General features: G+C 33.5%; 1 protein-coding gene across 1 annotated transcript in view; it reads left to right on the top strand.

Moving 5' to 3' along the window:
- LOC126745622 (iron-sulfur clusters transporter ABCB7, mitochondrial-like) overlaps window positions 1-26,452 on the top strand; it is a 32,099-nt gene extending 5,647 nt beyond the window's left edge. Inside the window, exons 2-12 of the mRNA XM_050453554.1 lie at window positions 186-436; window positions 522-691; window positions 747-899; window positions 960-1,103; window positions 8,615-8,763; window positions 8,819-8,993; window positions 9,049-9,206; window positions 9,263-9,426; window positions 9,484-9,685; window positions 9,896-10,099; window positions 21,785-26,452. Coding sequence (XP_050309511.1) covers window positions 186-436; window positions 522-691; window positions 747-899; window positions 960-1,103; window positions 8,615-8,763; window positions 8,819-8,993; window positions 9,049-9,206; window positions 9,263-9,426; window positions 9,484-9,685; window positions 9,896-10,099; window positions 21,785-22,042 — 2,028 coding nt within the window. The 3' untranslated portion in view covers window positions 22,043-26,452. The remainder of the gene's footprint in view (window positions 1-185; window positions 437-521; window positions 692-746; window positions 900-959; window positions 1,104-8,614; window positions 8,764-8,818; window positions 8,994-9,048; window positions 9,207-9,262; window positions 9,427-9,483; window positions 9,686-9,895; window positions 10,100-21,784) is intronic.
- The last annotated feature ends 498 nt before the right edge of the window (window positions 26,453-26,950 follow it).

The raw sequence follows: 26,950 nt of genomic DNA, 5'->3' as shown, positions 1-26,950 counted from the left end.
TTTGTTTGCATTCTTCATAGCTAAGGATTATTTTCACTATTCATTGTATTAGTGGACATAATGTTTACTATGTATTTAATTTATTCTTATGTATATAATTTCCGCATAGAATATTCATACAAATCAAAGCACTAAACAAAAGAATTTACCAAATCTAAAATACTAATTCCTACAAGTCCTTACAGTCAACAAGCTCAAGAAGTGAACCAGAAAAATCATCAAAAGTCAATGCAAGTGTTCTATCATTAGTTCTAAACACCAAAGGCCCCTCTAAATTACCAACCAGCCAGCCTGCAAGAGGATGTTTTCATCCAGGAGCTACTGTTCTATCCAGAGATGCAATCCCTTTAAATGGAAAGCCCGTGACTGGCACAGAAATGATCAAGGGCATGTGGCAGTATATTTGGCCAGCTGATAATAAAGATATTAGAGATAGGTAGGCATATAGAGATATACAAGAATCTTCTCTTTTTCAGGATTAATAATGAAATTTATATGATTGACATACTTAATTATTTTAGAGTAAAATTGGCAGTATCTCTATTAATAGGAGCTAAATTAATGAACGTGTGTGTACCATTCATATTCAAATATGCAATAGACTATCTTAATGTGCAAGCAGGGTCGGTTTTAACAATGGAAACTGCTCCCGAAACTGTTGGTACGGTGGCCACTAGTTTATTATTGGGCTGTAAGTTCAAAAACCACATTTTTTCATATTATAATATTAATATATTAAATTTAAGATGGTATTGCTAGGGCAAGCGCATTAGGCTTCAATGAACTGAGAAACGCGGTTTTTGCCAGGGTGGCACAACACTCAATAAGAAGAATAGCCAAAAATGTGTTCTTGCACTTACATAATTTGGATTTGTCGTTCCATTTGAGTCGACAGACAGGTATGGTTAGTAAACGACCTTTACGGTTTACCCTTACGGTGCAACATCTTAATTTTCTAGGGGCATTATCTAAAACGATAGACAGAGGTTCTAGAGGGATAAATTTTGTACTTACTGCCATGGTGTTTAATGTTGTACCAACCTTTTTTGAGCTGGCGCTAGTATCTACAGTCTTGGGAATTAAGTGCGGCCCTGAATTTGCAGGTATATTGTAGAGACTTAATAACATTTGTGTTTTAATTTAATTCGGATCACCAATCTTTAAAATGGTGCTAAATATTTTAAAGGTAACTACCTAAATATACCTTAAAACATTTGCAAAGTAAAATTGCTATTACCTGCATAAAAACAATTCAATAATTATAAATCTTTTCAGGTCTTTTGTTTAAATAGTGTAAAAAGGGATCAAGATCTTTATTTGCATTGATGTATTGCCACCATAATTTAATATATGCAGGCTAGGGGAGACTGGGGAGTTTTAAAGCACACTTTGTTTTGGGGTCAGAACTACTTCAAAATTTCACTTTTTTCTAATTACGTCTCTCTCAAGATACACTTCCTAGTTGAACGATTTGCATTAAATCTAAAATCACTAACAAATTATGACTGTTTTCCCAAAAAGCCCCAAAAAGCTCGTTTTTGGTAATTCCAAAAATCATGGAGTTGTGAAACACAGATAAAAATTGCAGAAAAGTGTATTGATGAAATTTCTTTATTGGAATCGGAGGGAATGAGGCATTATTAATTATATCTATCATAATCCTTCAGATTCGCAATGAACACAAGTAAAACCGCCGACCGATACATTAGCACATTTCAAGTGGACTGCTCCTCGGTCGCATCCATTATAATGAATTGCGTCATTGTTGTCAATTTTTTCGGCATGGAACCTTTGCAGATGATGCTGAAGCTGATGGTTTGCTGATAATGATGAAGAAATTCTTCTTCCTCTATTCTTCTGATTCTAGTGGTGCCAATAATGTGCGACGACTATGCTTCGCTGCTGATGGTTTGACTGATTTGTCCATCTTCTTCTGTTCCTTTTTAGAATCGCTTAATTTCAGCTTGTTCGCATTTGATGGCCACATTGTCTGGCAAAGTCAATAGAATGCTTTTCATTGGCTTGTGACCTCGATTGGATTTCTTTGTCAGAGTAACGCGCTTTATGGGTCCAACTTCTTTTAATGCAAGGCCAATGCATGCGCCAGATATGCTTGGCGTCGATGATGTAGCTGATGTGCTGGATTTTTCAGAATCAGATGTTGTCACTTCTTCATGAGTAACCGTTTCACAATACCATCAATCATTATAACGCATTGATCATCCTTCATCTTCAACTACTTCTTTTTTGCCACTCAGTTCAGCAGCAAGTAAATCTTCAGCAGTGAAAACATCAGGATTATATTCACAAATTTCCGTTACTTTAAAAACTTCATATTTTTTCGCGTCGCGCAAGCATCGATACATGGTTCAGCAATAGGAACAATATCATATAACTCTAACAAAGAGTGCGATTTTATCGATGCGTGGAGTGAGGGGGGAATGCCACCATGGTTATTCTCGCATTGGTCGCCATATCAAATCATCAACACTCGTGTGCAATGTGTGGCTGTCCAGGAGCAATAAGGTCGGCAAACTTTTTGAAGCGTGGGTGTATTTAATAAAATGAGCCATGCGTTTTACGAATGTCTTTGCATCCATCCATCCCGATTTGCTACACCGCCAGTACTTGGAGAAGCTTTGGCCATCGAAGATTTTTACATGTTTTTCCTCAAAAAAATTAAGGGCGAATGGATTGTTCTGCCGCATTCACAGCAAGCGCCATTGTGACCTTCTCGGCGGAAGTTTTTTGCCTCACTCTTTTTTCCCCTTTTCAGCCATAAATTTGACTTTTCTGTTGGTACGGTGGGGCAGCCTGTCTCATCTATGTTCCAGATGCAATTTGGATTGAAGCTTGTACCTCGAACATGGAGACATCAAGTTTTCTGAAAAATTCATTGACATTTTCGGCACAGAAGGCCTTTTGCCCTATCGGCACTAGTCTGCTCTGGCGTTCAGAGAGAAAGTTTCGAATAGCGATGCATATATCCGTAATACTAGTTCTTTGATGAACATCTCATTGTTAAGGATATCGAACGACCACTTTATTTGCGAACTCGTAGGCCATTATTACCAACTCTTGGATGGTCAATCCATAATAACTGGCGCTAGATTGAAGGCGGTATTTCATCAGTTTTTCCTTTTGTTTAGCGATGAAAATCTGCAAAAAAAATATACATGAACAAAAACAAACTCCGTCACACTGGAATTTTGTCAATCCAAATTACGAGTCACAAAAATAATCAGCAACCTTTAGCGGTTTCTCCTCCAGACCCATTTGCAGATCAGCAAGTGTACTACTAGCTTTCTGGCTCAATATGGTACCATCTGCGAATAAGATAAAATTAGTACCTGGATCACTACTCTCAAGATCATTGATGGTGATCAAAAAGAGCAATGGTCCTTGAGGGACCCCCTAATTTATCACTTGGGATATACCAGAGAGATATGATTCTTATAATTTAAGGCTGGAGTCTAAAAATATATAGTATTTTAGTTTCATAGCAAGAATTTTGAAGAAGACACAGGCGAAAGCTTTGGTTATAATAATTGGTTAACTCATTTATTCATTTATTCATTTATTCATAATACGGGAAAACCCCATTAACTGTAAATTTTACAAAGCAATAATATTTACATAAACAACTGTCATAATCTAAACCTACTTAAAAAATTAATACTAAAGTAAAAAACACCTATACTACATATACTAGAAACAACCTTAATAATTTATATGCAAGAATGTAAATACAAAATTTTATGCACAATTATGAAGTAAGTGACCTCTTTAGATGCATTAAGGAACTTATGTTAAACACATCAATATTCGAATTGTTTAACAAATTCATATACCTATCCATGGGATTATTAATCCCATAGGATGTTCTGTGGAGTGGAATGTTAAAGGTTACATTATGGCGCAACGCGTGATGAGGAACATTAAATCGTATGCGACCCAACAGATCAGGGCAATCAATAAGCCTTTTAACGATCTTATATATAAAACTAGCACCAGAAATATTACGGCGTTGCGACAGTGTCGGAATAGATAATTGACTTTTAATATAAGAATAGTCATGGTTCTCAATAACAGTTAAAGTTCTATGAGCACAATATCTCAGGAATTTATGTTGAACTCTTTCTAAAGCATCGATATGAATCTGGTGGTATGGAGACCAAACTACAGAGCAGTACTCCAATATAGTTCTTACTAGGGAGCAATAAACCCTTCTTGTTGAAGAGACTGAGAAATATGAACAGTTTCTCATAACAAACCCTAGCAATTTTGATGCTTTTACAGAAATTGAATTAATATGATCAATAAGTGTGAGTTTCTCATCAAAAATAACTCCCAAATCCCTAATAGATGCAACATAATTCAGTGGCTCATTATTAATGAAGTAATTGGATTGAAACTGGTTGATCCTGCGAGTGAAACTAATAACAAAACATTTCTTAACATTTAAATGAAGATTGTTTTGTTGCACACCAATTATTTAAGCGATCCATATCTGCTTGTAGTAATTCTTGATCCACAATACTACCAACCACCCTCCAAAATTTTAAGTCGTCTGCAAACATTAAACACTGACTATACAGGAAACAGTTAACTATATCATTAATAAATAAATTAAATAATAAGGGTGATGTATGCCCTCCCTAAGGGAGACCTGATGTTACGCTGATAGGATCAGAAAGATGTCCATCTACCCTGACCCTTTGAATACGGCCAGTTAAAGAATTTTTAATCCAACTCACAAAATCAACATGAAACCCTACGGAGATCAGTTTTGACAGAAGAATTTGATGATCAATACGATCAAACGCCTTACTAAAATCGGTGTATATAGAATAAATTTGTTTATAATCCTCTAATTTACTCATAAGATCAGATTGGTAACAGATCAAGTTAGTGGCAGTAGACTTATTCTTGCAAAACCCATGCTGTGAATCTGATATTAAGCCTTTGCATAACCAAGAAAGTTGATTAGCTATAAGGCTATCAAAAAGTTTAGGTATTGAAGATTGAATGCAAATACTTCTATAATTATCTATGACATCCCGACGGCCAGCTTTAAACAATGGCACAATAAAACTTTCCCTCCAGGCAATTGGAAATGTGGATTGCAAGGACCTTCCTTGTATACAGGCACCACAGGAGAAATTGATTCTTTCATACACATATTAAGAAGTTTGACCGAAGGATAGATACACATTAAGACTCACAATAACAATCACATAAATAATATGTTTAATTAGTGGTGGATTCATACCATAAGAGTTCCGACTATTTTTGTTTTTTTTTTAATTATTAAGGAGGTCCCGTAGTATAGCAATAATAATAATAATAATAATAATAAAGCGCCTTTATTTAGCAAATACATAGTTTTACATAGTTTTGCCTTCGAAGGCGAAGATTAGCTAAAAGCTACTCTTAAACTCTTACCCTTTTTAAATTACACAAAAAAAAACAAAATAAACAAACATATATCAGTAGAAAATAAAACAATATTCATTTAACAGAAATAAGAAAATCTTTTGATTTACCTAAATGAGTCCTGTAGAAACAGGTTCTTGAAATGTTTTTTAAAAACATACAGGCCATTGCTAAAATCAGGCCTAAAGACGTTCACAAATTTGACTGCGTTGTGTGAATGATCGTTCAAAGAGAGCCATTGAGTGATGGGGCATAGTCAGAGTGTTTTGCCTAATAATTCGAGCATGTACATGATTTCTAGGTATAAGTTTCTCAAATAAATATATCGGAGCTTTGGACTTATAAAGGCGATATACTAGGGTGCAGTACAAAAACTTATACAGATAAGGTATTTTTAACCACCCCAAATCATACATGCCTTGGGACATATGATCAAACTTTCCTAGGTCAAAGATAAGTCTACAGCAGGTATTTTGCACACGTTGTAACCGATATTGTGTCTGCTGGTCCAAGCACGGAAAGAAAACTATCAGACAATATTGGATAATTGACATAACAAAAGTTTCGGCAAGTTTTTTCCTAGTCTTGAAGTTTAATATTGAGTTATTAGCATAAAGCATACGCAAACGCAAATAGCTCTTTTGAAGAATAGTACTAACATGCTCTCTGAATCTAAGAGAGGCATCTAACGTGAGACCTAAAACTTTTATACTCTCAGAAAAAGTAATTAATGTATTATCTAATTTAATTTTTATAGTAACTGAAGTTATAATTCTACGGGACTTGTTATTAGTAAATAGCAACATCTTCGTTTTATTAGGATTTATGATTAAGTTATGTTCCTTTGAGTATTTCGATATTAGGTCGAGTTCAGTGCTTATATTGTTGCCTATTTCTTCATATTCATTGGAATCAAAGTAGTGAATCAGCTGCGTGTCGTCAGCATATTGGTAAATTTCAGAGGTACTGACAATATTATGCAAGTCTGATGTGTAAATTAAAAATAAAAGTGGACCAAGTATTGACCCTTGCGGCACTCCTGATACCACATGCTTGGGATCCGAAAAGCTATCCTGCAGTCGCACCTTTTGAGTTCGATTCCAGAGATAACTTTTAAAAAAAAGATAAGACAACGTCATTACACCCATAAAACTTTAGCTTAGCAACAATTAAATCGTGATCTATAACATCAAAGGCTTTTGAGTAATCAAGGGCTACCATAACAGCTGAAAGTTTCTTGTCAAGAGCTCGTATTATATTGTCGGTGATGTTTAAAAGGGCGCTTGCTGTGCTATGGCTGGCTCTAAATCCGGATTGTTGAGAGGGAATGATATTATTATTAATGAAGTAATCAATAAGCTGTAAATAAACCACCCGTTCTAGAACCTTGGATATAACATTTAATAAGCAATAGTTATTTCCTTCAACACAAAATATATATTAAGGCAGATTTAAATTCGATATGAGTCGAATACAATTCACATCAGCAGTTCTCTAAGACGGGGGTAAGCTATTTACAATGTTGGAACGTATAAAAATCTTCAGGAGATAATTAAGTTTCTGTCTGTTTCTTACTTTTGTACATATTAGAGCTTACACGTATTAGATCCCAGAAAACCGTTGGATTGTAATTTTGAGATTTAAGATATGTATCATAGGCACCTAATTTTGCTTTGTCTTTAGACTTTTATGGAGTTCCCCAGTTGTTTTTTAGGTCCTTTAGCAGGTCACAGTTATTTTTATTTGCTAGCTCTGATTCAAGGCTTAAGACCTTCGTTTCGTTTTTTAATTCATCATTAAACAAAATAAGATTCAATTCAGATTTTTTATTACTTGGGGAAGCTAAATTAATGTATTTTGAAGGAAATTGACAAACAAACGTACTCGCAATTAATGTTTTATAAGATTATAAAAATACAGTCCATTTCTTGTATATGGTTGTATTCTCTCTAGCTGTACTTTCTTTTTAAAGATTGTTGGAAATTTAATTATTACTTTTCTGTAACCTAAGATATAGAAGTTATTCATGGATGCTTTGGAAAAGAAGTTTGAAAATATATTGTCAGTGCCATGGGTTGGTAGCAGTTTTTTTTGTAAAAGGCCGTATGTCAGAATTAGATCTACAATTCTATTGCTTTTATTATCCCCTAAAATAAAATTTATGTTAATTTTTAATGGGGACTTAATTAATCTAAGACTTAAGCCTGCCAGACTGTACAACACACATTTCACATTGCATTTTCTATGACAAATCACATATATCACCCCGAGATATGAAATATTTTTCAAGGCTATTATTTGCTACGATTGACACTTCACCTTGTATATGAGTACATCGACAAAAGTGTCAAAGAAAAACATATGATTTCATTATATTTCAGCCAGTGCTCATAATGAGACAAATTAATTCAAAATTAAAAGCCGCAAATTCTAAATTTATTACATTGGACATTCAAATGCATAACTGGAAAAAAACATTTGAATTTAAGCTACTTAAAATTGTACAAACCATCTACTAATATTAATCTTTAAATATCGGTTTTTATACACGTATGAGTTTGTTTTGGACTATTCATTGCTGAGATATGGAACCTCAACATATCAGCAAACAAGTTAGCTGTATCCTATCATCTACTATTTTCTCTCTCGAAGGTTTTTCTACCATAAAATAATTGCTTCTCTACGCATTGGATTGAACCAGTGTTTTTTAATTGAATACTTGACACGTTTAGCTGAACAAACAAATTAGTTGCATGGACATTCCAATGGAGATAAGCAAAGAAATTATTGAGGACTATATAATTTAAATTTGTGGCATGCATGCATAAAGCATCATTTTAGCATAGTTTTTACCTTCTTAATTATGTATCAGACATGGTTAAATAATAAAAAACTCAAAACTAGAATAATTTGCAGATGATGGACAATTATACATTCCAATAAATAAACATACCATCCGGGATGTTAATCAAAAGTTAAACAAAGACTTGCACTACTAGTTGAACAGAACTGTTATTTAGTAGCAAGTCAACTACTATATGGTTCACAAAAATAATAATATATTAATGGCACATTAAATTATGAAGAGCAAATATATTCGGTTAATACAGCATTTCATACCTAACTCATCATTAAGTTCAGTTCTTATTTATTATATTTATTAATACGTCAATTTTAGGTGTTGCCTTTGGGTGTGTGGGTGTATACGCAGCATTTACACTGGCTGTTACCCAGTGGCGTACGAAATTTCGAATTTTCATGAACAAAGCGGAAAATGAGGCGGGAAACAAGGCTATTGACTCTCTTATAAATTATGAAACTGTTAAGGTATATTACTTTAAACCTGGAAAATGATCCTCGATAAACATGTTACTGTTTATAGTATTTCAATAATGAACGTTATGAGGCGAATAGATACGATGAAGCTTTAAAAAAGTACCAAGACGCCAGCTTAAAAACTAGCACCAGCTTGGCAATGTTGAATTTCGGCCAGAATGCCATTTTCAGTGCCGCTTTGAGTGGCATTATGATCCTTGCTGCCAATGAAATCGTAAAAGGTGTGTTAGTAACTTTCTTCATAATTATTTCATAGTGATTTGAAATGTATTCCAGGAAACTTGACTGTAGGAGACCTGGTCATGGTTAATGCCCTACTCTTTCAACTTTCCATACCTTTAGGTTTCTTAGGGAGTGTTTATAGAGAAGTTAGGCAAGCTCTCATTGATATGCAAACTATGTTTACATTGATGTCAATGGAGTCTAAAATAAAGGTAATTTATCAAGTCGTTAAATGATTTAAAATTTATGTTTATTTATTAAATTCCAGAGCAAACCTCAAGCTCCTTACCTGCACGTGGATTCAAAAAATACAGAGATCGTTTTCAAAAATGTCACTTTTGATTATGGCCCGGGTAAAAGAGTTCTCAACCGCCTCAATATGAAAATAGATCCTGGTAAAAAAATTGCGGTGGTTGGAGGTTCAGGTTCTGGGTACGAAATATATGTCTTATATAAGTCCATAAACTATTAAATCAATAATGTTTTTAGAAAAAGTACAATGATTAGGCTACTATACCGATTCTATGAACCAACCGAGGGCGAGATTTTGATTGGCGGCCAAAACATCAAAGACGTCGACTTAGAAAGCTTAAGAAGATCAATTTCCATTGTGCCTCAGGATTCTGTTCTTTTTCATGATACTATTTTACATAATTTACATTATGGAGATCTAAATGCTAGTGAAGAAAAGGTTTGCCTATTGGTTTTAATTTATATGTCCTCAGCATTCATTTACTTAAAAGAAGTCGTCCATATTCTCAAAGAGACCCTAATATAAATAAATCAAAGGAGAACAACAAGAAACAGTCTCGGTCTCAAAAAAAAAAAAAAAAAAAAAAAAATTGAGACCGAACTTTGTGTTGTTCTCCTTTGATTTATTCATTTAGTTGTATGTTTATAGGTGATCGAAGCTGCTAAGATGGCAGAGATTCACGACTCTATAGTAAAATGGCCGAAAGGTTACCAAACACAAGTGGGCGAAAGAGGACTAAAGCTTTCTGGAGGGGAGAAACAGAGGGTTGCGATCGCTAGGGCTATTTTAAAAAATTCACCTATACTAGTTTTTGATGAAGCTACCAGTTCCTTGGATTCTATTACTGAACATGTAAGTTAAGTTAACTTATCAAATTCAATTTGCTCCAAAACTACATTTGCTCTTGTATTAAGTATTTAAATATTCCCTTCAGTCAAAAACATTCTTTGGCGATAGTTGTAGATAGGAAAAGAAAACAAACACATATTATAATTTTTTTATGGGATTAAATATCAGAAAATGTCCTTTTAAGAAAATATTTCTTGGCATTTATTTTAAAGGAAAAGCGCTTTCATAGATCTTCACAATTGTCGTCAAATGATGTACTAAAAACTAAATATCATACAAAGCACACATACAGGCATATCTGATCAACTTAAAAATGTTCGAGTTAGAAGATAATAAAAGGCACAAATGAATATATTAATAATAATAATAATAAATGCCTTTATATTATGAAAATAGTTACAAAAGTTATTAACCAAAAATGCGGCGGGATCTAGCCTGGGGCTACTCTATCTAACCGCACTGCTAACTTAACATACGAAAGCATAACAATGTAAATAATAAATAAATTGAATAAATTTTAAACATTATGAAAAACATACAAAAAAAAATAAGAAGAGAAGCCTAGAAGAAGAAACCTAAAATAGAATTTTGCTTACATCACATGACGTAATTAATTATTAAAATAATTATAATTATATCTAGTTTATACAAGAAAGAAAAAAAAAAGAAAAAAGTAATTAGTGATATAACTTAAAATTAAATGAAATATATTTTTTATATTTTAGTTATTAGTTCTCAGTGTTAGAAAAGTAAGATTTGACAGCTTTTCGAAATAAGACAGCCGAGGTTTTAGCTTTAAGATTATTTGGCAATGAATTATATACCTTAACCGCACTATAACTGAAAGACTCTTGGAATTTGGAAGTTCTATGATTTGGTATCAAAAGGTTTGCAGAGTGGCGCATTTCACGGCCATGTATGCTGTTATGACTGGATAATTTGTCATATAGATATTGGGAAAGTTTATTATGGAGTACCTTATAACAAGAACAGCCATATTGATTTTATAACGTTCATCCAAATTCAACCAGCCAGAGGCAAGAAATAACGGGGTGACGTGATCAAATTTTCTTCTATCGTAGCAAAACTTTAGGCAAGCATTTTGTAGCTTTTGTAGGCTTAACTTGTCCTTTTGAGCAAGAGCTGGCCAGAAGAGTACACTACCATAGCTAATTAAAGAGAGAACCAATGAATCTCTTAATTTTAGTTTAACATCAGAAGATAAAATATCTTTATGCATGTATAGAATTTTCAATTTATAATAAATAGGCTTTTTGTAAAATACTGGAAATATGTTTTACAAAATTAAGCTGATTATCAAGAAGAATGCCTAGGTTTCTTTCGCAGTCAGATGGTTGTATAATATTTGTGTGATATGTATTGTATAATGATTTATTAACCGAATATTATAACAACTGTTACAAAGAAATTAAGATGTTATTTCAACCTTATAAACTTACAGACTAAAAACGAACGAAAAACCACATAATCCATATAGTGTTATACAATTATAAAAGAAGTGCTTATGCTGCGGTATCTCGATAAAAGTCCCCGAACCCATAAATTTGTTCTTAATGGTTATATTTTGAGATCCCGATGCCGCCATGAAGACTGTTTATTTAAGCTAGATAAAAACAATTATTGTTGAATATTAGATTTGAACAAAAAACACATTGAAAATACATATTTTTCTCCAGGAAACTGACAACATATTAGATACGACTTTGCAAGAACCAATTGAATTTTATAATAATAATAAATTAATTGATGAAGTACTAGATTTTAGTCTTATAAAAAAATTAATTCCAGGGTGCCAATTACGATTTAGAAAATATTAGAATACCACAAGTTTTGGTAAATGTCCTAAATGAAGTACGAACTTTAGAAAAGCGCGTGATACTATAAATCATAAAATTAAGTAAACTTAAATACGTTGTATAATAATTAAAACCTGTGAGCATCATTTAAATAATTTTATAATTTTTAATACGTTAAATAAATTCAAAATAGTCCAAAATAAATCATAAAAATAGAATAAACACCTTGTAAAACAACTGGGCGCTTGGGCGACTCCAAAGTAGAGATGGTGACGTCTAGACCTGAAATAATAAAAGTAACCTGAGCACACTTATTCCCGTAAAATTAATTAATAAAAAAAAATTAAGCATGAACTCATTAATATGAAAAATATGAATTAATATGTTTTAAACTTGCTCAGTGATTTTACTTTTACGATAACCATTTAATTCATGTTCACCAACATTTAACCACTTAACTTAAATATCCCAAAATTCATTATTCACCAACTTATTACTTTTATCCGATTGTTAAATGTCCCAGTAACGACAACGTACTGATATTGAATGATATACAATCGTTCAATATGCCAAAACGTGAGCACTACATTACTCACAAACCGTAGCCAAAATGCTACCAAAAACATTATCATTGTCACGGACTCTTTATGAAATTTGTACTTGTAAACCTTTAAATACCAAAATCTAACTCTTTTGGGTTAAACGCGGCAACCGCGCTTCCCAGCCAGTTTCATTCAGGCAAAATTTGGGCGTAACGATAAGCGTCATTTTTTGTACGTGTCTCACAATAAATCAAAATTTAAGTGGAAATCAGCTTGGTTTTATTCAAAAGGGAAACGGGCATCCACATTTAATGGTCCTTCGAGCCGGATGGTTATAATAACCTATGGAAACGTACTCTTTGGAGGTAAAAAATCGAAAATTAAATCGTCAAAGCCGGTTCAGCAGCGACAGTCGAGAGGGAAACAGGCAGCCATGTTGGGATGCAGCAGCAGTTCGGCCGCTATTTAGTATAGTCGTGGCCTGAACAAACTTACGATCAGCGAAACTGTAAGTCTTTTCCTTTTTACCGCTTCCTAACTCTTTGATTGTTGCTTTGCTTGTGCTGATAGTGTGGTAAGCTATCGTAAAATCGTAATTCACTGTTAATTTATATCGATTAGCATTAGAAAAACATGTCTAATAGCGAGAAACATGGGGCTCCTGATGAGAGCAAATCGGATAATGTGGAATGCATGGAAAATGCAATTATTAAAAAATTACGTATAGAAAGAGAGCAAATTAAAGTTTCTCTTAAAAGATTTATCGTGTTTTTGGACAAGTTTAGTATCGACAAAATCGAAAACTTAGAAGTTCGTTTAAAGAGCGTAGAGGGCTCACTCTTGAGAGAATTTAATGAAATTCAAAGCAATTTGGAACTAAGAGATCCTGATGAGATGCAATTGACTGAGCGTGATGATTTTGAGGAGTTATATTTTGCGTCCGTGGGAAAAGCGATAAAATTAATTCGTGAATATTACGAGAAAAAAAATACTGTAAATGCCAGTGAGACGCAGAGCATGACGAATCAACCTCAGATCGCTCATCAAAGTGCATCGGCGTCAATGTCTCATTCCAAGGGTTTTCCGTCAATCGAGCTTATCAAATTTTATGGCGAATACGAAAAATGGAGCCAATTTAGAGATTTATATAAAACCCTTGTACATAATGATGAATCAATTGATAAAGTAAGGAAGTTTTACTATTTACTCAGTTCTATCAAGGGTGATGCTGCTAAAATCTTGGAGTCTATCGAAATAACGGATCAAAACTATGATCTTGCGTGGAACCTACTAACGGAGCGTTATGAAAACAAAACACTAACTATAAAAAATCATGTTAAGGCCCTTTTTGATTTGCCCACGGTCTCAAAAGATAAGTATAGCCTTAGAAATCTAGTAGATGATTTCCAAAAACGATTTAGAGCGCTTAAATTGTTAGGTGAGCCAGTTGATTCGTGGTCAACACTCTTAATTCATTTACTAACAAGTAAGTTAGACTTTAAAACAGTAACGCAGTGGGAAGAATTTGTTATTAATAATAAAATATCGAATCAAGAGCTCAAAGATCTTTTAAATTTCCTCTCTGATAGGTGTAAATTGTTTGAAACATCTGATATTCAATTCAAAAAGGAGAAAAAAGATATTAATATTAAACCTTTCCTGCGTGATCGGGATTTAAATAACGATAAACGAAAGCACCAGGTATATACCGTTCAACAAAAAACGGCACAAAATGCAAAATATAACATAGAATGCATTTTTTGCCAAGGGAAGCATTATATATATCACTGTGAGAAATTCACAAATTTATCAATTGCGTCGCGAATCGAAGAAATTAAAAAATTAAAATTATGTTTTAACTGCTTGCGCTCAAATCATTCTTACGGCGATTGTATTTCCCAGGGTTGTAAGGTATGTAACAAGCGTCACAACACGTTATTGCATGAGGACGCAATACCTCAAAATATCGAAAATACAAATCCTACCGGGGAGCCTGGGCAAATAAGCAGAAAGTCTACGTTGTCGGTGAATCACAGCGCAAAAAATGTTGAAGAGGTTTTATTATCAACAGCACTTATTTTAATTAAAGATAATGATGGAAATTGGCAGCACTGCAGAGCTCTACTTGATAGTGGCTCGCAGTCCAATTTTATAACACGGGAACTAGCTGAAAGCTTAAAACTTCCATTTTGTAAAACAAATATCCCTATAACAGGTATTGGGGAGTCCTCAAAAAATATTTCACATCATGTTTTAAGTAAAATTAAATCGTTGGATAATAGTTATATCACGGACGCAGATTTTTTGGTTTTAGATCGAATAACAGATAAACTACCTTCACAGACATTTAACAAATCGATTGTAAATTTGCCAGACAACGTTGTGCTCGCTGATCAAACATTTAATGTTTCTAAAACAGTAGATTTGTTGCTAGGTGTAAGTATTTTCTATCAGGTGTTAGGTACAGTCAAAAAAGAACTTGGTCCACAATTACCGATTTTATATCAAACATCTTTCGGTTGGATATTATCGGGACCTATATCACTTTATAAAAAAAATCCTAGTATCGTGTCCAATCTTACTACGGTAATGCAATCCTCTCTTCAAGAGCAAATACAGAAATTTTGGGAAGTTGAGGAATACCCCATTCAAACCTTTTTAACCGACGCAGAACGCGAGTGTGATGCGATATTCACAAAAACGTTAAAACGGGACACCGATGGCCATTTTATAGTGACTTTGCCAATTTTTCCAAATTCTGAAAAATTAGGTAGTTCTCTCCATTCGGCAGTGAAACGATTGTATTCTATTGAAAGAAAATTTAAAAAATATCCTGAATTTGAGCAACGTTATTGCGAATTCATGAACGAGTACGAACAACTTGGTCATATGAAAAGAATAGACAAAAATAAAATAAATATTGAAAACAACGGAAAAAATTTGTTTTATTTACCTCATCATGGAGTAGTTAATGAATCGAGTACAACGACCAAGTTGCGCGTAGTGTTCGATGGTTCCTGCCCAACAACAACTGGTATATCATTAAATAACATTCTCATGATAGGCCCGACAATTCAAGATGAATTATTTTCGATTTTAGTCAGATTTAGGCAACACACAATTGTAATCACCGCGGACGTCGCGAAGATGTATCGCCAGGTTAAGGTATCGGAAGAGCAATTGGATTTGCAGCGAATAGTTTGGCGCGACAACCCCAATGATGAAATTTCACATTTCCAGCTAGCTACTGTGACTTATGGCACAGCGTCCGCGTCTTTTCTCGCTACCCGGGCTCTTCAGCAAGCCGCGATCGAAAATCAAGAGATTTTTCCGGAATCGTGCAAGGTGGTACTTAGTGATTTTTATGTGGACGACCTATTAACGGGAGAAAACGATGTACCAGGGGCGATCAAATTAAAATCGGAAATTAGTCAAATATTAGAAAAATACGGTTTCGAACTACGTAAATGGGTTTCAAATAATCCAATGGTCTTGGGACAGAAACCCATTGAAAATGACATCAATTATGACGATAAATATTATGTACATGAAAGTGAAATCACGCGAACTTTAGGCCTTGTATGGCAGTCAAAATCGGATACTTTGAGTTATTGTGTAAAAAATATCGATACGCGTCAAATCAAAATAACAAAAAGATCAATACTTTCAAGTATTTCAAGTATTTTCGATCCATTGGGCTTAATCGCACCAATTGTTATTAGATCTAAAATCCTAATGCAACAAATTTGGCAAAATAAGGACGGTTGGGACTCACCGCTTTCTAAAGACATTAGTAATACGTGGTTAACATTAGTAAAAGAACTTCCTTCAATAAATGACCTAAACATAAATCGACATGCCTTAATTCCAAATGCGAGGTTAATCGAATTGCATTCATTTTGTGACGCCTCACAATCTGCGTACGGCGCATGTATTTATTTAAGGTCGATCGATAAAAATAATCAGTGTTCTACCCAATTATTATGTAGTAAATCGCGCGTAGCACCCTTAAAAACAATCTCAATCCCCAGACTCGAGCTTTGCAGCGCTGTTTTAGCAGCAAAACTTGTCGAAAAGGTTCAAAGATCATTAAGAATTAAGATCGACAACATTTATTTTTGGACTGATAGTATGATTGTTTTGGGTTGGTTATCATTATGTCCCAGTAGTCTTAAAATTTTCGTCGCGAACCGAGTTTCTGATATTCAAAATCGAACTAAAATATCGCAGTGGAAACACGTTCCGACAAATGAAAATCCTGCGGATCTGATATCTCGCGGTACCACAGTTATTAATTTAAAGAATTGTAATTTATGGTGGTTTGGCCCCGAATGGCTAAGAGATGTTGATGCGTCGTGTTGGCCAAATAATCGTGAAATTCCTGAAATTATTCCAGAAATTAAATCTGCTAAAACATTTATTGTAATTGAGAAAGATAAATTTGAAATTTTTAATAGAATTTCAAAATTATATCGTCTTCAGCGGGTAATAGCATACTGTTATAGATTTTATCGAAACTGTAAAGATAAAAGTTATAAAAACATAGAGGCATTGACGGTTAATGAAGTTAAGAATTCAATGACTATACTTTTAAAATTAGGGCAAGAGGAAATGTTTCCAAGAGAATTAAAATGTTTTAAGAATTCCACCCATATCGATAAAAAATCTAAAATATTATCGCTTAGTCCTATTATAGGACCAGATGGATTATTAAGGGTTGGTGGTCGTATATGCAAAGCAAATCTCTCTTATGAATCAAAACATCAAATAATTCTAGCACCTAAACATCCCCTTACCAAACTCATTATTGAAAATGAACACCACAAAAATTTACATGCAGGAAGTTTATCCATATTATCTTCTTTAAGGGAAAGATATTGGATTATTCAGGGCCGTAGAACAATTCGTAGTATTTTAAAAAATTGCATAACTTGCTTCCGAGTGAACCCCAAACGAATGATTCAGAAAATGGGTAACTTACCTTTTGATCGCGTTACTCAGTATCGTCCATTTTATGTAAGTGGTATAGACTTTGCAGGCCCATTTTTCATTAAAGATGGTAAGCTGCGCAATCGTTCAATTATTAAAGCTTATCTCTGCATATTTATTTGCTTCACAACTAAGGCTGTACACTTAGGGGCCGTGGGAGATCTTAGTACTGATGCATTTCTTAATGCTCTGAAAAGATTTGTGGCACGCCGAGGTTTATGTCGGGCAATACATAGTGACAACGGAACGAATTTTACGGGCGCTAATAACGCATTAAAATCAATAATTGAATCAATTCCTAGATTTGTCCAATCTCCCGATATATCCGACTTTTTGTTAAAAAATTCAATTAAATGGAATTTCATTCCAGCACGAGCTCCTCACCATGGTGGCCTCTGGGAGTCCGCTGTTAAGCGTGCTAAATATCATGTTATTCGTGTGATCGGAAAAAGTAGTTTGACCTTTGAAGGACTTACCACACTTTTTGCTCAGGTAGAGGCTACAATGAATTCTTCACCAATCACTCCCTTGTCCGAGGATCCCTTAGACTATTCCTGTCTTACCCCCGGTCATTTTCTGATTGGTAGTCCTCTACTATCTATTCCCGAAAACGACCTTACCGACTTACCGTCCAATCGCCTGAACCAGTTTCAAGAACTCCAGAAAATGTTTCAAATTTTTTGGAAGAAATGGTCCAAGGACTACTTACTTGGTCTCCAGCAAAGATCTAAATGGCAGGAAGACCCCGAAAACACACTGAAGATTGGTTCCATGGTTGTGGTTATGGATGACAACCTTCCTCCCCTACATTGGCGCTTGGGACGAGTGACGCAGACTCATACAGGAGAAGACGGACTTTTACGGGTTGTAACGGTTCGAACTGCTGGTGGTGACATTACACGTGTTGTGCAGAAGTTGTGCTTATTACCATTAGACATTTAATCCTTGAAAGACTTTAGTTTTCAAGGGCCGGCGGTATGTCACGGACTCTTTATGAAATTTGTACTTGTAAACCTTTAAATACCAAAATCTAACTCTTTTGGGTTAAACGCGGCAACCGCGCTTCCCAGCCAGTTTCATTCAGGCAAAATTTGGGCGTAACGATAAGCGTCATTTTTTGTACGTGTCTCACAATAAATCAAAATTTAAGTGGAAATCAGCTTGGTTTTATTCAAAAGGGAAACGGGCATCCACAATCATAAAACATGAGATTGAGACAGCAATCTCCGATCTAGACCACTTGACGATAACACACTTTGTACTGAGGGGTGCAATGGACACCAAAACGCGAGGGTCCTCTCCAGATACAAAGCCTTGTTAAATACAACGAGCTGTGCAATGGTCCCAGACCAGCTCAGTATCTTAACAAGAAATAATAAAAAATCATCACAACAACACAAGCAAGACAAACAACAATCGGTCATTAAAATATTTCAATAATCACATTTTCAATTAAAAAAGTAAAATATCAGTGTAATCAATAAGATAGAAATAAGCATACTATGTGATAACACTCACCCTTTCTTGTAGTAAAACACTACACCAAACCAACACAGCTTATTTCACGTCGCACCACCCTTTATTGTATTTATTAAATAACTTCACTCTTTAGTGACCAAAACTCAAATGAATTTTATAAACCAAATATTTTTCTCAGACTCTTTTATCGAAACCCATAAAAATAATTCCCGAGGGGAAACGCTAAGTGTAAACCGTATTTGGTTACTTACGGTACCGCTGAGCTAGCTTTAGTTTTGTAAATATCCTGGACCTCTTTTCGGTCAGACCGATAAATTTCATCTTAATGACTAAGGAAAATATTTCAATTCTTTAGAAAATAAACAGGGTCTTACAGTTGGGCTCTCCTAATACTATTATAGTTTTTGTTAGAGCATGCCGGTTTAACTGTATGCGAATAAAAACAACAACGGGTTTTATCAGATCAGATTTTAAATGCATAAAACAAGGTGTTCCATGGCTTCTGTGCTGTCACCGATTTTCTTCATTTTATATTAGACATGGTTAAAAAACTCAAAACTAGAACAATTTTCTTGAACAATGATGACGGATAATTCCAAAGAAACACACCATCCGAGATGTTAATCAAGAGGTAAACGAAGACTTGCACTACATAACTTCCATAGCTAACGATCGTAATTTAAAACTTAACAGGTTAACATTCCAAATTATTATTCTTAATAATAATAAAAATAGAAGAGAACATATTAAACAAATTTTCATTTTCACGTTAAAGATAAATTGACCTCGGGATATTTCGATGAAAATTTTATCATCGAAATAAAAATATTTTTTTATGTGACTCATTAATCTTGTGATGGGGATGATGATTTTGGCAGATAAAAACATCCATTCAGAAGATTCACAACAGTTGATTGTGATCTTCATATGGCATATCCTATAGGTACCATATGACAAATTATCTTAACCACCATAGTATTTTAAATATGGTTAAATTGAAAACTTTCAATGCAAATATCTCTGAAACTAAACAAGTTAGAAAAAGCGTAATTTGGTACAAATGTTATGCAGGTAGGGGGAACTACAACCACTGTATTTTGGTTTTAGGGTGAGTCACCTCTTGGGCCCGATTTGGACAGAGCTTTCAACTTTTTTTGCTCAAAGTGCTTTCCATTTTGTGCTAAACAAACGTATAATCTATTTTCAAACTTATTTCATACATTTTGAAACAGTTCTCTTGAATAGATGCACATTCGGTACTAATCCGTTGCCGAAGATCATCGAGCGAAGCTGGTCTCGTTTTAAACACAACAGCTTTTAAATGGCCCGAGAGAAAAGAGTCGAGGGGTGTTAGATCTGGTGATCTCGCTGGCCATTCCACTGGACCTCTTCTCCCAATCGGCTAATCTGGAAACGTAATCATGTAAAAATTGCATCACAGAAAGAACTTAGTGGGGTTGCGCTCCATGTAGTTAAAAATGTAATAAATCTTCGTTATATGAAATGGTGGTTGTAGTTCCTCCTGCCTGTATAACATTTGTACCAAATTGCGCTTTTCTAACTGTTTTAGTTTCAGAGATATTTGCATTTTCAAATTGACACCCTGTATGTATTTATTAATTTATTGACTTTTAAAACTAGAAAACTACTTATTTGACTAACAAATTTTCAATATTCTCAACAAGAAATGTATAACCACTCCTCGCACCTCACGGAGCTGTCGTTGGACATAAATGGCATTAAAGGGACGATTTCTTAATGTCGTTGACACAATAAAGCGGTCATCACGTGTGGTTTTAAATCGCATTCTGCCTGTTCCACGTCGCACACTCTTTGAGCCGCTACGCGTGTCGTATCCAATTGTCTAACAACAATTCGCTGACCAAGTCGACATTCGATTAAAGCAATCTGCAAACTTGGGCAGCTTTTTGTAATCTAGTATGCATTCAACTAACGCACTTAAACACAATTGAAATTATAAAAAACGAATAATATGCAATTTTCAGTTACAAACGCAATATTTTTAATACTTAAATTTGAAATTTTCTTTTAACCACCACATAAACACGTTTTATTTGTTTACGGCTTTCTACGCATATAAAAAATATAAACCTTCTTGTTAAATTTATACTTATATTAAAGCATATAAAATTGTCTTTCAAAGAGAATATTTCTTTTATGAATAATTATAAAAAAAATATATATTTAAAGTCAAAAGTTTACATTGGGCCGATTTCTATGCACGTTTTTGTAAGATGTCTCGTTTTGAATTTAAATGTAAATACTTTAAAATGGTTTGGTATAGAGTTATATAAGTTGATATATTTGTATATAAAAGATCTTTTGAACATTTTAGTTTTACGTTGTGGTATAGTAAAATGCTGTTGGTATCTAATATTCCTACCGTGAGGGGTACAAATTTTTATATAACTTGTGAATAAAATTGGAATGGTGGTGCATTCGATGACGTGGAAACTTTATATTATTTCTTGTAGAAAAATAGACAGAGTAATTAACTGGTGTATGTAGAATGGTATAGGACAGCAATAAAAATAAAAACTTCTTGCTAAATTTCCGAAGTTTTTATTTACCTATACTATAGCATATACCGATTTTAAATACTTCAAAAGTATTTAAATTGTAACTAATACTTACTTATACCTGATTTAGTTGTTTCCTTTTTGTGAAGTTATTTTTTGGTAGATTCATATAAAGGTTACACCAAAATATTCGGAAAAACAATCTGAGAGCAAAAAAATCATAGGAATAGACTACTTTCCTTAGGAGGCGATTTAGGAAACTACAAAATACGCATTTAAATAGAAAAACCCAAGATATGATACGTAATTTTTTTATTCTAGAATATTCTAAAAGCTTTAAGGAACGCAACCAAAGGACGAACGTCGATCGTGATAGCCCATCGTCTAAGTACAGTAATGGATGCCGATGAGATTTTTGTTCTTCAAAATGGCATGGTGAGCGAAAGGGGCACTCATCAACAACTGATCCAAGACCAGTCTAGTTTTTACCATAAATTGTGGACGACACAGAACCAGTCATATAAGGAGCATGTTGTAGGAACGGAGTCAGATGAGGCAAAAACTCGTAGGGAAGTATAAATATGTAATATATTATTATTTTATTATATGGTTATTTATTTATGGTTCGGAGGTATTTTATTTTTAATACTTAAAATAATTGTTTTTGTAAAGGGACGCAAACAATTTTTTTTTAAATTTAATCTGACCAACTATGAAACGTTATAATAATTAAATAATTGCTTCAAAGTTATTAAAAGGTAATCACTAGTCTATATTTTGAGTTATTAAATCTTATGTTATTTATTGACGATGATACATTATGTAATTTATTAGCTGTATGTTTTTATAGAAATTTACACGATCTAGATCTACGATACTCTGTATAATATGTCGTTCCATCTATTTTATTATCATATACAGTAATGGCCAACAAAATAAAAGTGCGCTTAAATGTATTTCATTAATTTAAATATTTTCCAAGTCATAATTTAGAAATAAACATATCGTCGGCTTAAGATGCAAATGGCCTAACTCCAAAATTTTAAACTATTCAGGAGATGCAAAAAACTTGTCAGAATGAGAAAATATAATAAAACAAGATAAGTTTCCAAAATATTTTATTTTGTTTAATGCTTGAACATAGAAAATTATTGCTCTTGTCAAAAATAGGCTTTATTCTTGAAATATTGGGAGTTAGGTAATATGCGTTCCGTGAGCATGGGTTCGCAACAGGAGATAGGCAATAATCTGATTCATTGCAACTTGAAAATTATAAAAAAACTTTAAAGACGCAAGCAAAAGACAAAAAGAAAGAGGCATTTTACAAATGTTGTAAGTTATCATAAAAGATTTAAGGTCCATTAAGTGTTGAAATTTTTCAACTCTTCTAAATTCCAGATTTTTTTATCTTTTTTCGTCATTCTATAAGGCAAAGGCATCCATTCTTCTGTATGCCTGATTTTAAAGAGAATTCTGTGTTCATTATACTGAAGTGCTCTAATGTTTGTTACGGTAGAATCACCTGACTATCTACCAGGACGGATGGAACTAATGTATTGAACATCTTGAAAGTTTTTAAAATATGTATGATCCAAGTACTCCACCACGTAGGGTTTCAGATTTATACGAGCAGTTTGACAAATATTAACATAGTCTGCTGGGACGTTTATGACTCGGTTTTTTAGTTTCCGCTCGATTGTGGAGTGCATTGAATTTGCGTATGCCCTTTTTCTAAAAATTTTTGATTAATTGTAATCCCATGCTTTTGTGCAAAGTTGAAAAGTGCATTGGCAAGAATTGCATTTCTGTTTTGTCCAGTGCAACCATCACTGTACAAAATGACTTTACTAGTAGAGTTTTTTTGGGGTATAATATTAGTCTCTAAAAACTTGTAAATGATGGTAGCAAATGTGTTGGCAGTTTGTCCGGCATGACCCTCATGCCAGAGGAAACAATATCCATCCAAGGATTTAATGTCCATAATTGTAAAATTATGGAGTATTAATTTTGTTTTATAATATAGAGCGCTGACATTAGATTTTGGACTACATCTTCTTTTGTTTTGTCAACCTCTTTTTCCTTTCGTGCCTCCTCCTTGTTCTTTTGATGTTCTTGATAGGTAGCTTCGTCGATATTACCAGTCTTGAAACCCACACACGTATCACATTCATCCTTTTTAGGTGAAAAAAGTGCTAAATTAAAATCGTCGAAACTGTTATTAAATGCTGCAATAGATAGCGGTTGTGAATCGTTTTTTCTACACCAGTCATTCTTATAAAACCGATATATTTCCATTTTTGTTTGCCAAGATCTTTCAAGGTATCATTTCTTTGTGCTCTTTCGACAATAATGTGACTTAAGTTTTGGAAGAACTTTAAAGAAATTGCACAAATTTTCTTTTTGTGTGTCGATTTTCGCTTTTCGATTTACTATTTGGGAGGAATTATTATCACGCGTATCATTAAGTTCATCATCCACCAAATCATTTGCAGTGTGGTGTGATTAATTTTTTTTAATCAACCAATGTGCAACAGTTCTTGGTGCAATTAAAAGAGTATTGCAAAACATTGTTTTGCACACTCTTATCTTAGATGTTGTATGAAGAAAATATATATAGGAAAATTCCCTTCTTGACTCGTTCTCTTTTTTTCGGTCCCTAGCTCTTGAAGTACTTTTCTTTTCAACCAGCGTCCTTAGAAATAATTGTTTTTCGTTCCACAAAAAATTCCAAAATCTTGTAAAAATTTCTGTTCTTTGATCTTCTGTTATCTCATTGTACTTCATTACTGGTTTTTGTGACTTACCATTACTGCATTTGCATCTCGGTCCTATAGCTTTTGCTTCTTTTTTTAATATCATAATTCCATTTTTCTTCTTGCTTTTGTTTTCCAAAATATTCCTTTCCTTCTTGTCTCAAAATCTTATTTTTATTTTTCTTCCATTCCTTTTCATCTACATGACGTCTCTTTCTGCGTGTCCGTGAAGGGGTTTCGATTGGAGTGTTATTTTGTAGCTCTCCTAGTACGTCATTTTCACTTGAACTTGTTTCATTTTCACTGGGTTCATAAGATTTATCTGGACGACTAGAAGAAACTTCAATAACTTCTTCTTCCAAAATGGAGGTTGGGACTTCTTTACCATGAATTGATTCTGGAACGAAATTCTGCCGATCTTCTGGTTCAATGTTGATTTTATCTTCAGGAAAATTTGAGGAGATAAAATTCAGGTTAGCAACTTCTTCTTCACCCAGGGTGAGTAAATCATCATCAGTAATTAAATTGTCGTCAGCTAATAAGTGGTTATTAGATGCTGAGGGGCTTGCTACATTAGTACTATCAGTTAAGAGTGTAGATAAATCCTCATTTTGATCGAAAGTATCACAAAATGTTAAGAAATCTCTTGTTACATCGCTTTCGGAATCGCTTTGTCTGTTGGGCTTTTCCTGGGTGTTTTGCTTAGCCAATAAAAGCATTTTCATCTCACCGGATTGCGGATTCATTCTGAAATATACAGCGTTAATTAGAAAGTATACTTTTATGTAGCTAAGCAAAAATTCATAATGTTAGTTTTTAGCCAAATTTTAAATTAGATTTTTTATAGGTATTATAGGGGAAAAATATTAATAGGTACTTTTGTGTTTATCATCGAAACTATAAATAATGGCCTATCTCCTATCCAAACTAAGTAAGTATAAGATGAAAATTGCCTAACTCCAACACGATATTTTAACATCAGATTTACCCAAGAATGCACAAAATTTAAATACTAAATTTATGTTCTCTAGATAATTTGAACGTCAAAGGTAATTCAAGCATTAAAAAATTATCGATACTTACCTCAGATATTGTTTTATGCACATAAAATTAAGAACAACAACGTTTCAACTGTTATTAATATTACACACTGGGAGTTAGGCCAATTGCGTATTGTTGAAAGTTAAGCCGGAGATAGGCGAGTTTCGACTGGTATTTTGTCGCGGCATTTTTGACATTTCGGTTGTTAGGCGTATTTAAGTCGACGCGGTTAATTTTCATGAACCTAACCAACCTAAAATGTTAATTTTAGCTAAAACTGGAGTTAGGCCATTTGCATCTTAAGCCGACGATATATGTATTGTCTTATATGGGATGTGATCGTGTTTAATGAAATGTTCAGTTTAGGTAATTCCGTAGGCACAATATTAAAAAAACCTTGACCAGTAGTATCAAATATTAAAAAAAAAATCCAAGAAATGTTTTTCTATTCCAATTTTTTAGCAGCATCATTTAAAAACCGATTGCTCTTTTTCTTGATGGTAATACTATCAGGAGAACTGTCAATTATTATCAACCAATATTTAAATCTTTGAGCATAATTAACAATTTTATTTGTAATATGTTTGCCAAATTTAAAATTAAAAATTAGCTTTTTGCTAGTTGAAGGTCGTCCCCCGTTAACATTTTTTGAACATGTGACTGGATTTCGGCATCCCTGTTAAGTGCTCTTCTGGAAGAGCGATTGTTAGTTTCAAGAAAAAAAAAATAAGAATATTATTCCAAAAATACGCATGAGCACTGTAAAACTTGAATGTGGAGATGTAAAACATATCCCAGCACTATCGTCCTATTTTTCCATAATAGATATGGCGATAATATTATTTTTCCACATTGAATTCTATATGTCAACAATATTTCTTCATCTTTTAAAATATACCCTGAGCATATCTTACTTATTTGTATCTAAAATATCTTGTAATAATAATTTACATTTATAATCTGTAAGTATACTGTGACATGAAAAAGTCATGAATGCTCCTACCTCACAGATTAGGCCAAACATCTTTTAAACTAAATATACACGTTTTTCACGATTTAGATCGTGTAAATCTATTAAAAAAACTTTCTGTAATATATAAGAATATTTTAAGATGGACACCTTATTTTATTTATTATCTTAAGCCAAACTTACTAATAGTTACTAAAGAAAATATAAAGTGATTTGTAACTTGTTGATCTATGTTTTATTGAATTTACCATTGTATTTGATTTTCTTTAAAGGATCTATGGGTTTTGAGTTTAAAATTTTTTCTATTTCAAACAAATTTGGCTTGACTTATTAGAACAGTATAATAGATATCATAAGTGAGCATACAGGGTGTTCATTTGAAAACTTCCCACCACGGATTTATCGAAAACCACTGTTTAAAAAAAAAACGCCGAAATACGTCAAAAGGTTTGTCAAGGGGGACAACTTTCTAGCCTAAAATGACTTCACCCCCTTTCACTTTCTGCCCCCTAGGGTCATCCCCTTAAAAATTTTAAATGGCAAGGGGTGTCGAGTAATAGTTTGTTTAAAAGGTCTTTCGAAGTCTTTCATTTTGACGTTTGATTTTTTTAAATAAAAAATAGAAATATAGAAAATTAGAAAAATCTTTGTTTATCTTAATTTGTTCAGATAGAAAACAAAAACATGAAAATATCAGTTTTTATTTTTAATAATGATATAGGC

This window comes from Anthonomus grandis, chromosome 16 (assembly GCF_022605725.1).
Source record: "Anthonomus grandis grandis chromosome 16, icAntGran1.3, whole genome shotgun sequence".
In the NCBI taxonomy this organism is placed as follows: Eukaryota; Metazoa; Arthropoda; class Insecta; order Coleoptera; family Curculionidae; genus Anthonomus; species Anthonomus grandis.
The sequence above is the reverse complement of the archived record's forward strand: the minus strand, read 5'-3'. Positions and strand labels throughout refer to the sequence as shown.